Source organism: Mirounga leonina, unplaced genomic scaffold, assembly GCF_011800145.1.
Source record: "Mirounga leonina isolate KUSES-001 unplaced genomic scaffold, KU_Mleo_1.0 Mir_169, whole genome shotgun sequence".
NCBI classification, from domain to species: Eukaryota; Metazoa; Chordata; class Mammalia; order Carnivora; family Phocidae; genus Mirounga; species Mirounga leonina.
The window spans coordinates 21,216,723-21,231,053 of record NW_023270431.1 but is presented as its reverse complement, the minus strand read 5'-3'; the positions used below and the strand labels follow the sequence as shown (position 1 = coordinate 21,231,053).

The window sequence follows — 14,331 nt, the reverse complement described above, 5'->3', positions numbered from 1 at the left end:
GCTGTTTTCTCTAATTTCAGAAACACTTTCCATACATAGGCTCAGTCTTCAAGACTATAATCACTTTGTTTTTAAGTTGGTAATTTCATGAGTACCATTACAATTTTTTTTATAAGACCTGCATTTGTTGGCAGTGTGGAACATGATATTCTAACAAGAGAAGCTAGCAGTTGATCATACTGGCTACAGGCATAGTAACATTTCCAAATCATTCAGCTTAATTCAGGAATTAAATGACATTGCCTTAATCCAGCCAGATCTGTGGGAGTAGGAGTCATACAGATAACTAAGACAATCATCTGATAAAAGTTCAAACCCCTCACTCACTAAGTGGATAAATGGTAGTTATGAGATGCCCTAATATGGGATTGCATCATTTCCTTGCTTTACTTACTTACTTACTTACTTACTTATTTATTTATGAGAGAGAGAGAAGAGGGGAGGGACAGAGGGGGAGAGAGAGAGAATCTTAAGCAGGCTTAATGCCCAGTGTGGAGCCCCATGCAGGTCTCGATCTCACGACCCTGAGATCATGACTTGAGCCAAAACCAAGAGTTGGACACTTAACCAACTGAGCCACTCAAGCACCCTGCAATATTTTTTTATTTTTTTAAAGATTTATTTATTTGAGAGAGAGAGAATGAGAGAGAGAGAACACATGAGAGTGGGGAGGGTCAGAGGGAGAAGCAGACCCCCTGCTGAGCAGGCAGTCCGATGCGGGACTCAATCCCGGGACTCCAGGATCATGACCTGAGCCGAAGGCAGTTGCTTAACCAACTGAGCCACCCAGGTACCCCTGCAATATTTTTTTAAATAATACAAATCATGTGCTTGCTTATGAAAAGAGCATGGAAATTAGAATTTTGTTAATGCATATTTAATGCATGATGGTTCCCTAATGAGAGTGAGATGTGAATAATACCTGAAGATATTCGGTCTAAAAATCATTTAGATTTGTTTTAAAATGTTTTTTCTACTAGGTTTTTACAGTGTGTGAAGTCCTAGGAATCCACTTTCCTTCAAACCAATTAATGAGGCAATTACTATAAATCCCTGACTCACGAAAAGCAAGAAAGCATTCCAATATTTATTTGTGCTCAGCTCTTCTTTTTATTATTCCCAACTGTGGGATTAGGCAATGCATAGTTTCTCGGATTGACATAAACAATCTCGCTCTAAACAGAACCACCTTGTTAATAGTCAAAGCACTTCCCTGGAGTTTGTCCAAGTAAAAATAGAAGAAAGCATTTGTGTCAACAAAGTAAATGAAAGAACAGGTAGCTATGATCAAACTTGAAAGTGATTAACTTTCAGTGTAATCAAGTACTGATTCTCACTAGGAAAATGCTAATTGTCTTCCAGAAGGAAAACAGCTTTATTATAAGTTTATCTGCAATATAAACATTTCTTTCCAGAGCCCCTTGTAACACAAACTGACATCTATTACCCTTTTGTGTAGATGAAATCAACTTTGTAGTATTAGCTCATCTAGTTAAACTGTGGAAGAACGTCCTCTTAACAGAGCTTCATTTTAATTGTTGGTTGCTAGTAGAAATGGGCTGGTGAGCACAGGTAGACAAAGCTGAGCTCAGTTTCTGCCTCCCTTGCTCTACTTCCATCCTCCAACCAAAATGCATTGCACCCATTCTATTGTCTGTTGAGATTCCCCTTTGGGGAATGCTGCCCATCTGTGGGGAATGAAGTCAGCAGACAGCATCCTCTTTCAGCTCCTTCAGAATCAGCCTCAGCTGAGAGAGCTTTGACTGGGGGTCAGGGTGATACAGCTCTGGGTCTACTACAGATCACATAACAACCAAATGATATTTGCTTCAGGAATGCAAGGTTGGCTCAACATTCAAACAAATTTGTATAATTCACCACATTAACAGAGAAAAGGAGAAAAATCGTACCATCACCTCAATAAATACAAAAAACAACCATTAGACAAAATTCAAAATCCATTCATGATGAAAACTCTCAGAAAACTAGGAATAGAAGGAATTTTCCTCACTCTGATAAAGGATATCTGTGAAAAACCTGCAACTAACATCATACTTAATAATGACAGTCTGAATGTTTTTCTCTTCACATCAAGAACACAAGCATTCCTACTTTTACCACTTATGCTGAAAAGAGTAGTGGGGTATTCAGCCAATGCAATAAGGCAAAAAAGGAAGTAAGTGGTATAAAAATTGGGAATCATAGATGACATGTAGGATATAATGAATGGAAAATTTAATAGCTCTTGGACTATTTGCTTAAGGAATAAGGTCTTTAAGAATTCGTGAGAAAAAGAATATCTTAAAATCTATTCTCTCCAGATTACTGACTTACGTGAGTCCACCTTACTTTGATTCTTCATAGTTTTGTTCTGGCTTGTTTACCAGAAATGCAGGTATTTACATTAAGTTTATTTTCTCCTCTGACCCAGTCCCCCTACTCATCCACACTTACTTCTTGCTTCTATTGAGTCTTAATGAGACTTAATTTTTGTGTCACCTGATTCCTAATCAACTTTGACATCTTGCCTGGAATATTTATCTTTATTATTCATCCATCTCACAGACATTTTCCTGCAGTTTTTCTTGCTAAAATTTTTAGCCCAGATATTTTACATTAAAAAGAAAAATCAGTTGATAAAGGAAATGTTTAGGATTTATAGGACATATTCTTCATGGTTTTAGGCCACTTAAGATTGTGCCCTTGGAAGACTCAAAAAGAGATTCTGAGGCATCAAAACAATGGACCTTTGATTATTTAGGCCTCTATAAAAATCTTGCAATGATTTCATTAAACCCCAGGAATCTCTAAACCATCTTGAGCCAGGTTTCTTATTTCATAACATCATTACAGATATTTGCCCAGCTTTATATGCATTTCTTAGCTATATTTGTAAATATGCCTCCACTTCAAAGTCTGAAATTAGCCTACAAAGTTTGAGGTTGTACATAGGTCATTTTTCCAGCACTCTGCTTTTAGAGGTTTTCCAGAGATGTGTTTAGGCTTCACTGATGTGTTCTAAAAATTACAGCCAACTTGAGATCTACACTGCAGAGAGGCAAGAGGCATGCACTCGACCAGGAGATCACACAGGCTATAGTCCCACAGGCCAAATCTGGCTCACGGCCTATTTTCATGAATAAAGTTTTGTTGAAACATAGCCTGCTTTCATAATAGAATGGTAGAGTGGAACAATTGTGACAGAGAGAGTATGGTCCACAAGGCTGAAAATGTTTACTGTCTGCCCAGCACAGAGTAGGCTAAATTCTTCCATCAACAGTCAGTCTCCAACTTTTTCCTTGTAGAAGGAAGCTGCTGAGCTGTACAGGTACTCTTTCATCCAACCAACATTTATTGAAGGCCCATTATGTTTCAGGCAAAATGTGGTCTGGAAACCAACTTGACACATGTGGTTTAGCAGATATGTTAAATACTTGAACCTGAGACTCCTCTCTCTGCCTCCTAATGAGGAATCCACACTTGACTGCCCCCACAGAGTGTGCCTGACAACCAGAAACCAGACTCCTCCAAGATGAGGAATGTGTTTTTCTGGGCTGTGGCTAAACCTTCCAGTCTGCTGGCTCATCACTCCTGGCTTTGTAGCAAGGTGTTAAGATTTGGAGACAAAGACACAGAGACCAATCATGCATAAATACCACCCCTTTTTGGTCCCAGCGAGTAGTGTCTAATACATTTGGAAATGGATTTTCAGTTTACTGTGTTTGTTTGCAACATTTTTGTTACCATGGTTAAAAATACCCAAATCATTACTTCACTTTTGACAATAAATTGCTAAGGGGTAAACTATGCAAATCCAGAGATTTTTGGAGAACTCCCATATGGCAATTGGGAGGCTCATACTAAAGCTCCACTTGGTGCTTCCAGAGCCAATACTGCCCTTTCAAAAATATGTTGATTAATCCTGCCTGAGGGAAAAAGAATTCAGGTTACAGCCTGGGCCAGATTGGCTGATTAAGTGCTAATTCCTGAGAATTCTTTCTCCATAGCATCTCTCTTCCTGGCTTTGTCCTTTGCCTTCCCGTTGCCTCTCTACTACCTCTGGCCTTCACTTGCTCTCTGATTCAGAGCAAAAGAAGTTTACTGGTGTCTGGGCTCTGGTGCTCACATTGCTGCCTGGCTGACACGCAAACCACAGCAAGGTGTAGGCATGGCCAGAATCGGAGTTCATCCCCCTGTCCCAGTTCAATGCCCTCTCCCACGGATGACTTTGGCAGGGTTCTTACCAACATTTTTCTACCCTGTCAACTTTTATCTGTTTCTGAAGGCTGAAGAAAGTCCAGGTTAGCTGTTGATTGATTTGGGTACTTACATTTAAGGATCATAACAGTAAGATGCTTCTGTCTCTATCTATAAAGAAAGTGACACAAGAGCTGGTTTCTGCTGATTTTTCTCTTACTCATAAAGTGGGCTTGCAGAATTCTGGACTTTCTCCTGTATCTCCAATTGACTAGCCCCTGTGGCTTGGAGGACTTGTCCACTGCCAGGATCTGCTGTTCTCTGAGCCCCACATATTAGTGGCATGGTTGGATGACATATGCTTGCCAGGCAGGGCCATTTAGACCACACACAGTGGTGATGCCTCAAACCACCCACAAGGCAGAAAGTAGGACTCTAAAGCTAAAGTCACTTAGCGTCTTTGTGAGGAATAGCAGAAGCAAGAAGCTGACAAGAGGAAGACAGTACACTGTGCTATGTCACTTAGTGGTTAAGAGCTAGGCTTTAAGCTGGGCGCATGTCGGTCTGAGTCCCAACACTTCCTAGCTGTAAGTTGCTTACTCTTCCCTTGCCTTGGGTTTCTTCATCTGTGGGACCTGAATGGTATCTCCCACACAGAAGGTTTGTATGGATCAAATAAGGCAATGAATATGGAAGGTGCTTTGAACCAAAATACTTTATTTTTGTTTTTCAGTTAAAAAGATTTGGGAAAATGCTGTGAAGAAGAATCACTAAAGGCACACACAGTCTATTAGCCTTCTAGAGCCTTCTAGAATACACAATACATTTTTTTACTCTCAAGGAGTAGTGGTAAATCAGGTTTACCATGCCAGATTATCCCAGTGACACAAATGGAAGTACTTTCCCTTCCTCTGTGCCATGAACAAATGAGTCCTTTTCCAACCAAAACACCCAAATGAGTCCTTTCTCTGACCACATTACACTGAGAGTGAGCACAGGAAGAAGACTAATGAGCCCTTTGTTTTCACCATGCCTGTGGGATTAGCCACAAAATAGTCATTGACCCCGAAAACATATTCTTCCTCCTACAAATAAGCAACATTTAATTCATGGCTCCATACAAACATCTCCATGATTTTATATATTCTCTCTTAACCAAGCAGCAGAGAGTATGGGATTGCAATACTGGGGTTTATAAATTAATGTTAATTATAATTATTATAGCATTAATAATAATTATAATAATAATTGTAATGTTACTGTGTTGATTTATAATAATTTAATTTCATCATTTAATGTGCTAATACCTGATTTTTGGCAAGTGAAGCTTCTCCTGTATTTTAATCAATATTATTTTAATGTATCTGCCTGCACATTAAACAAGATCGAGTGTGTAATGTCACTACATGGTCCCTAGAACACAGTGAATAAACTTGTGATTTTGGTTGTCCTTGTTAATGTACAGACTAGTATACTAAATATTCTTATTTTTTAAGTATGTGAATTATAGTCAGGTCCTCAGAGTATGGATTTTTTTTTTATGTTGGTCACCATAAAGTACTTCATTAGTTTTTGATGTAGTGTTCCATGATTAATTGTTTGCATATAACACCCATTGCTCATTGCAATACATCCCTCCTTAATACCCAACACCGGGCTAATCCATCCCCCCAGCCCCCTCCCCTCTGAAACCCTCAGTTTGTTTCCGGAGTCCATAGATTCTTGTCTGTTTGTATGGATAATGTCTGTTTCTGTTCTTTCTTAATGAAGACAGCCACATCAGGGAAGATTATTTTATAATGTAAAAGCATAACAATTCAAAAAATAAGACAAAACCTAAATTGGTTCCCCCATCCTTAGGATAGATATTCAAACTCCAAGCATGGGTATTTCGGTGAATGACTAATAACCACCAGATTATATTTGAGAGACTTAGGAGATAAAATATCATACAAAACAATTTTCAAATCAATTTCTTCCAAATAGCAATTTGGAGCTCTGTGCCTGCCCAGGACTAATTTACAAGTCTCAAAGGTACGGATCCAGTTTGTGGCCGAATCAACATAATAGCCAAGGCTTCTCCAGGAATATTTTTAAAGTCAACTTACCAAGGATAAATCCAAACACATTGGAATTTTAAGAGGTTTTAGGGGGTTATTGAAGGGGTTGAAGGAAAACTTTTTTTAAAACCACAGAATGTACTCATGAATATTGGCAAAAAATGGCCAGTCACTGAAGATGAAGTCTGCCTGGTGAGACTGTACCACCGGGAAGGCAGTACAGTGTGGGCATCATGGAAAACTCAGACAAAACCATGATCCATAATCAAACACTAACTCTTCAGAAAAACTATTACAGCTAATGAATATAGGGCTTTGAATATTTTCTATATGCAGACAGGAGAAGCCAATTAAAATGCCTGGGCACAAAAACACCAGGGCCACTCTTCCGCATTGAATGCACATTATCACTGATTACCAAGTTTCTGTGAAAAAACATCTAAGACGTTTTTGCTGTCTACTTACTCCCTTTCATTATGTCTGCTCACAGGGGTCAAGCAAGCACCAAAGCCATCAGGTGCTGGTAAAAATATGTCAGTGGACTCCACCCACTCTACCAAAAAACCAGGTAAGGAATAAGATACTAACTCCCTTACTTTGCTCTTCTCTGCTACTGCAGTGTCTAATGTTGTAGCAAAAACAGCATCCTCACAGCTCTCAAAGGACCATGCCAACAGTACATGGGTACTGTTAAGAAACATTCTAAAATATTATCTTTGGGGCGCCTGGGTGGCTCAGTTGGTTAAGCATCCAACTCTTGATTTCAGCTCAGGTCATGATCTCAGGGTGGTGAGATGGAGCCCAGCGTCGAGCGTCAGGTGTGGAGTCTGCTTAAGATTTTCTCTCCCTCTGCCCCTCCCCCACCCTGTGCATGCTCACTCTTGAGCTCCCCCCGCCAAAAAAAATTAAAAATAAAATATTATCTTTGGGGAAATAAATAGTGCTCACATTAAATATTAACAAGAACCTCTAATTGGGTACTAATTCAAGAATCACTTTGGATAATGTTCTGAGGGGTCACAGTGGACAAATGCTGAAGAGTCACTGTGGGTTCTAGTTTTCATCATGTTCAAGTTTTGTTCTTGTGTGATTTACTATAATATCCTTTAGCCCGATAGAATTTATGTTCCTAATTTAAGACTGTGCTCTATATACTAGGCCAAATTTATGAAGCTGGTAACTTGGAAAGGTTTGTGTTGAGTAAGAATTCTATGCCATTTCAAAGGTTGCTATGAAACCTACTCTAGTGTATTAATGCCTGGGCTACAGAGCCATATTCTGTTATCACACTCACTCCCCTGCATGCACACAAGTGCACACTCGCTAGTCTCCCAAGAAGTACTTAAAGTCACAGGGCATTTTCCTAGGTTGCCACTTCTACTTGAAGATTTTTTTAACCAACGTATATTATGCAAAGAAAGACGTGAATTTTTAAGCTAGAACACAAGACTTAAAATTTGGGTTAAGGTGGATTGTTCTAGGCACCTCTAGCCTTGCCAGCATTTGTGCAAAGCATGAAAAGATAATCTGTGCATAGTATTAAAAGGTATCTCTTCCCTCTGCCCTTTAGGCAGACTCTTTAGTAAAATGTGCCCTTCCTCTGGGTGGGCAGGCTTGCACCAGGGCTCACAGATGGGTGAGCAGAGTGCGTGTTAAACTTCAGCTCCCACTCACATATCCCTTGCCAGGGCCCTTGTGCAGTGCACAACTGTTCATACTGACCCTGCTCTCCACAGCCACAGGCTAATTGCTTCTGCCATCAAGGCTGCTTTGTTGTAATCTTTTGAGAAGTTCTGAAAGCGTTTATTCAGTTATTATTATATAATAGATTTGGGTGGTGGGGTGGAACATCCACTAAAGGAGAAATTATATCCTTTAACAATTTAAAGCTAAAATGACCTAAGAAATTGTAGTCTGAAAATCAAAGGCAATGGGAGACAGTGAAACTCAGAAAAACTGTTGTGCCTATATGAGAAACTAAAGATGTTAAATTCTCTATATCTGTACAGTTTTAAAAGGCAGATAGACCTATAATTAGAGGATATTTTTCCCATATGTTAATGGACTTCATTATTCCTGGGTATATTACCAACATTAATTTAGAGGAATATCAGAATATATTACTCATAGACACTTTCCTATGGGATCTGTCCTCTGTCATCCACTTGATACTTATCAAGTGTTATATTTTTTAAAACCTGACATGTTTACGGAGTGAATCCTTATGGCAACTTTATCTGTAATATAATCTCGTAGCCGCAATCCCAGGCACTCGCCGCCCACCCTTGCCACCCAGACCTGTGCCCCCACGAAGAAAACCTTTACCACCAAATAATGTCACCGGCAAGCCAGGAAGCGCAGGTATGTCTCTCCTGTACCTTCTCGCTCCGTGATACTCATTTGCCCAGACAGCCGCAAGCCCTTCTTGGCATGCTAGCTCAAGCGATAGACAAGTCCTTGGTGCATGGGACATGTGCCTGTGTTGGCCCCCAAAACTGGACCCTGTTAGTCCACTGGACACTGGGCTTCTATCCTGATTCTGGGTGCGTGTGGTCCCAGAAACCACCCCTGTGTATCTAGGCCAGTTTGCTTTTTAAACGTTGTGAGACAGAAGCTCACTCAGGCCTTTCAACAAGTGCATTATTTTGGATGAGGTACTGTACGTTGCCAACCTATAGGGGGTAATGGAAAATGTGATACCCCGTCATCTCTTTACCATTATCTCCTGAAATGAAATCCTGTACATCTCACTGAAAGCTCCCCTGTTCACCAGCCTTCACGCTGGCCCCAGTATTACGGTACTAGCGGAGAGACTGCGGGCTAAAACATGAGCAGCTCTAGCCTGTGCAACAGGGCAAGAATATATATTGTAGAAGTCAACAGAACAGATGTTATATTAAGCATCTTTTTCCTTCTTCTTCAGCCATGATCCATGCCTGCTAGTTACTCTCCACGTCAAGCCATTCCATCTCCTTGATATCTTTCCTGTAAAACACCTTCCATCTAATCCCACTGCTCCCTATGTAGTTCACCTGCTCTGCCTTTGCCTACAACAGCTGCTTTTGTCTCTTGACTTCCTTCTTGGCCACCAGACTTGCAACCTGACCATTCATCCCCTTCTCATCTCATCTTATTACTTTCCCAGTGAAAATCTTTCAGTGGGTCCTTGTCACCTAAAAACAATGTCCAAATCTATGGTATGGAAGGCCCTTCATGATCTGGCCTTTCCTGTCCTTCCACAGTCCGCTCTCACGGTACCCCAAAGTACTCTTGGCTCTCACACAACAAGTAGTCTCATGCTTCCCTGGCTTGTCTCTTCCTGCAACCTCTGCCCCAATATAGCTCTCATACCTACCTGCTGATTATTTCACTTCTTTATCGGCACAACCTCTGTGAAGACATTCCTACCCTCCCCTCACCCACCCTTCATCTTTCCGCATAGACATTACTACTCTGTCTGCTTACTTTCTCTGTGAGCTTATCCAGTTCTTTCCCAATATCTACAGTGCTTCAACATATTTGGCTCACACATCTATTTTGATCAAAGACACGGGTTTTGTTTTCTCTCCAAGCCTGTCATATAGTGTAAGTGCTGAATAAATATTTATGGAATAAATAAATGGGGAACTTGCCAATGCTCCTATAAAGCCTGACTGCTTTGGCTCTCCATTACAGGAATCATTTCATCAGGCCAAGTAACTTCTCCACCCCTGAGGGCCACACTTAGGCCTACTGAAGCCCCTTTACAGAGAACAGAGACAGATGAAAAGCAACCAACAGCTCCTGCCTCAGGAGAAGATCTTGGTGAGTATGTCAGTCACTTCACACTGGATGCTTAGCTATGAAGTGCTAAAAGATTTCAAGTTAAGGGGAAAAGAGTCTCAGTTCTGGATTATCTGTTTTATTCAATTTTATGATTAATATCAGTCCTTTGAAACTTTGAAATTATACTCATGTTTAAAGCTTTGAGATAGAATATGGTCCTTCCCTTCAGAGACAGAGAAGAAGGTACCCAAGTTTTTGAGAGAAGTCTTCCTGAAAAGATCTAGGTTACCCAATGTTTCTCACTAAATCAGATGTCATTATTAATCATACATATCTTGGGGTGCCTGGCTGGTTCGGTCAGTAGAGCATGCCACTCTTGATCTCAAGGTCATGAGTTCAAGCCCCATGTTGGGTGTGGAACCTAATTAAAAAATAAATCATATATTAATTTATTAATGAGTATTGCCTACTTTAATCTTTAAGTCATTATTTGGTATACTCAGAACACCTGCAGCAGGACACAATTAAAGGCCTTTTATTGTGGACAGATATTATAATTATACACAAGCAGTTGACCAGGAGGCATATTAAATATTTATAGTTTTTAATACTTTTCATTTTCTTGAGAAGCTTTTTTATATTTTGCTAAAATCATTTATTATCTTCTATTCTCAGGTAATATAACTGACTTTAGCTCAAGTCCAACAAGAGAAACTGATCCTCTTGGGAAGCCCAGATTCAAAGGTAGGTGTGATTGGCTCCAAATCTGAATTTTAACAAGGCTGTCTTAGACTGAACTATCCATTAGCTTTTGCTGGTAATAACTGCAAAATCTTAGTAGCATAGTCTAATAAGGATTTATTTCTCATGTGTTTCCAAGTCACCTGAGGGTCAGTAGGTTGTGCTTTACTAAGTGGTTCTGCTTCCAACAGCAGGTACAGTTGGGCCTCCTGTGGCTTGGGCTCAGCTACGCTCCACATTTTTTCATTCTGGTGCTAAGGATGAAGGACCAACAGTGACTCAGGAGGAGCCATTTTAATTACAATACAAAGTCAAGAGTGGGGAGTTCAGAAACACAACAGCATTTCAAGCTTCTCCTTGTATCTGCCAATATCCATTGGCCAAAGAAAGTCCCAGAGCCCACCTCAAATCAAAGATTGGGGAAGTATACTCCTTCCATGGATATAGAGAATATTTTTGAACAGTATCAAGTCTACCACAGTAAGAGAGCTCTGATATAGAGCCCAGTATTTCCTTTTTGTAATATTTTTTTTCTGAAGTGTAGAATTTGGTAAGTCTTAACATATGTATACACCCATGAACCCATCATCACAATCAAGATAATAAATACATGCACCACCTCCAAAAGTGTCATCACGTACTTTTATAATTCCTCCATCTCACTCCTCCCACCAAATCTTTAGTTCCTAGATAATCACAGATCTGCTTTACTATAAATATGTATACATTTTGTGGATTTTTATGTACATGAAAAAATACAGTATGAACTTTTTTTGGTCTGGTTTCTTTCATTCAGCATAATTATTTTAAGATTCATCCATGTTGCAACATGTATCAATAGTTCATTTCTTTTATTGCTGACTGGTATCCTATTATATGAATATATAATTATTTATTAAACCTGTTTATGACATTTGGGTTTTTTCTAATTTTTTTACATTACCAATAAAGCTGTTATGACCATTCATGTACAAGTGTTTGTATAGTCATATGCCTTCATTCCTTTTGGATGAATGCCTACAAGAGCAGTGACTAGATCATTTGAGTGTATATTTAACATTTTAAGAAACTACAAACTGATTTTCACAGTAGTTGTGCTGTTAACCTTTCTGTCAGCAGTGTATGAGAGTTCCAATTCCTCCACATCTTTGTCAACACTTGATCCCAGGATCCTGAGATCATGACCTGAGTGCAAATCAAGAGTAGGACACTTAACTGACTGAGCCACCAGGCTACCTGAGATTCTTTGTATTTTTTGGTAGAAAACCTTTTTCAGATACATGCTTTACAAATATTTGCTCCCAGTGTGTGGATTCTGTTTTTTAATTTTAATAAATCTCAGTTTATTAATTTGGTTTTTTTATATACTATATTTTTGGTGTTGTATTTAAGAAATCATTGACCAATCAGAGGTCATAGAGACCTCTTCCATTTCCTTCTAGAAGTTTATCTGATGTTTCCTTCTAGACGTTTTCTACTTTTACATTTAGGTCTATGATCCATATTGTGTCAAATTTTGTATATGATACAAGGTGTGAAACAAATCAGTTTCCTTGCTTGTGTGCATAAAATTGTTCCAGCATCATTTGTTGAAAAAAACTATTCTTTCCATGGAGTTTCATTTGTACCTTTGTCAAAAATGAATTGTCCATATATTTGGGGAACTGTTTTAGCTCTCTAGTCTGTTCTATTGATCTATTTATCTGCCTTTACATCAATACCACCATGTTTGTGTTATTGTGGTATTGGTATTGTATTGATGATTCTGGGTCCTCTGTATCTACATCTGAATTTTAGAATCAGCTTATCAATATCTAAAAAATAGCCTGGTTATATTTTTATTAGAATTGCATTGAATGTATAGGTCAATTGGGAAAAATTGACAGCTATACAACAGTTAAGTCTTCCTACCTCTGAACAGTGGCGTATTTTACTATTTATTTTGCTCTTCAATTTTTCTCACCAATGTTTTTAGTTTTCAGTGTACAGAAAACCATAAAAATAGTATTTTTATTTCAATTTCTAATTATTCATTGCTAATATATAGAAAAATTAATTCTTATATCCTGAAACCGTGTAAAACTCAGTACCTTTTATGTAGATCCATTAGATTTTCTACATACAGAATCATGTCATCTGAGAGTAAAGTTTTACTTCTTCCTTTCTAACTTGGGTGACTTTTTTCTTGCCTTATGGTACTAGCAAGACCGTCCAGTAAAATACTGAATAGTTACAGTGAGGATGGATATCCTTTTCTTATTCCTGACTTTATGGAAGAAGCATTCATTCTCTCACCTGAATGTAATTAAGTATGATGTTACCTCATAGGTTTTTCATAGATGCCCTTTATTGGGTTGAGAAAATTCCCTTCTATGTCTGCTTTGGTGGTAACTGTTATCAGAAATGAGTGCTAGATTATGTTTAATGATTTTTCTGCCTTTATGAAGATGATAATGTTTTTACTAGTTTCTTAATGTAATGAAGTAATTGTTTTTGAATTTTCAACTTTTCATTCCAGGGACAAACTCCACTAGGTCACGACATATTCTCATTTTAAATATGTTGTTGGGTTTAATTTGGTAAAATTCTGTTTAGAATTGTATTCAGTGGAGGATATTTGTCTGTAGTTTTCTTTTTCTGTAACGTCTAAGTCAAGTGTTAGTCTCAGAATAATGCTGAACTCTCCTCCTCAGTTTCAGAGTTTAGAATTGGTATTGCTTCTTCCTTAAATGTTTAGTAGGGAAGAAGAGTGTTTTTCTTCCCTAGTGAGTTTTGGTAATGTTTGTCTTCAACTTATTAGTCCATTTCATCCAAGTTGTCAAATTTATTGACATAAAGTTGTCCTTAATATTCTCTTATTATTTTAATATCTGTAGAATCTGTAGTGATGTCACCTCTCTCATTCCTGTTATTGATAATGTGTAAGTTTTCTCTTTTGCCTAATCAGTCTGGCTGTAGATTTATTAATTTTTTTGACTTCTGAAAAAGTCAACTTTTTGTTTCATTGATTTTGTCTACTTACTCTGATCTTTTCATTTTTTCTTCTGCTTAATGTGGTTTAATTTACTCTTCTAATTCCTGAAAGTAAAATATGTCTTCACTGATTTGATTCCTCTCTTCTTGAATATGGCATTTACTGCTACAGATTTTCCCCTAGATATTATTTAAGCAGCATCCAAAACTTTTTGTTATGCTGTATATTCATTTTTACTCTATTCAGAATACTTTTTAATTTCCCTTTTGATTTGTTTGATTCATTGATTATTTAGAAATATGTAATTTCTAAATATTTTGAGATTTTTCTAGAGATTATTCTGTTACTGATTTCCAATATAACTCCATTGTTATCACATGCTCTGTCACATACTTAAATTCTTTTAAATTTATTGAGACTTTTTTTTTTTTTAAAGATTTTACCTATTAATTTGACAGAGAGAGACAGCGCGAGAGAGGGAACACAAGCAGGGGGAGTGGGAGAGGGAGAAGCAGGCTTTCCTGCTGAGCAGGGAGCCCAATGCAGGCTCGATCCCGGGACCCTGGGATCATGACCTGAGCCGAAGGCAGACGC

The 14,331-nt window shown here is 38.4% G+C and overlaps 1 protein-coding gene across 24 annotated transcripts in view; it reads left to right on the top strand.

Annotated features, from left to right (window-relative positions):
• Nucleotides 1–14,331, top strand: part of ABI3BP (ABI family member 3 binding protein) — a 240,050-nt gene that overhangs the window by 194,875 nt on the left and 30,844 nt on the right. For all 24 annotated transcript variants that reach the window (XM_035015258.1, XM_035015259.1, XM_035015250.1 and 21 more), the window contains 4 exons: nucleotides 6,748–6,825; nucleotides 8,514–8,618; nucleotides 9,933–10,061; nucleotides 10,698–10,766. In XM_035015258.1, coding sequence (XP_034871149.1) covers nucleotides 6,748–6,825; nucleotides 8,514–8,618; nucleotides 9,933–10,061; nucleotides 10,698–10,766 — 381 coding nt within the window. The remainder of the gene's footprint in view (nucleotides 1–6,747; nucleotides 6,826–8,513; nucleotides 8,619–9,932; nucleotides 10,062–10,697; nucleotides 10,767–14,331) is intronic.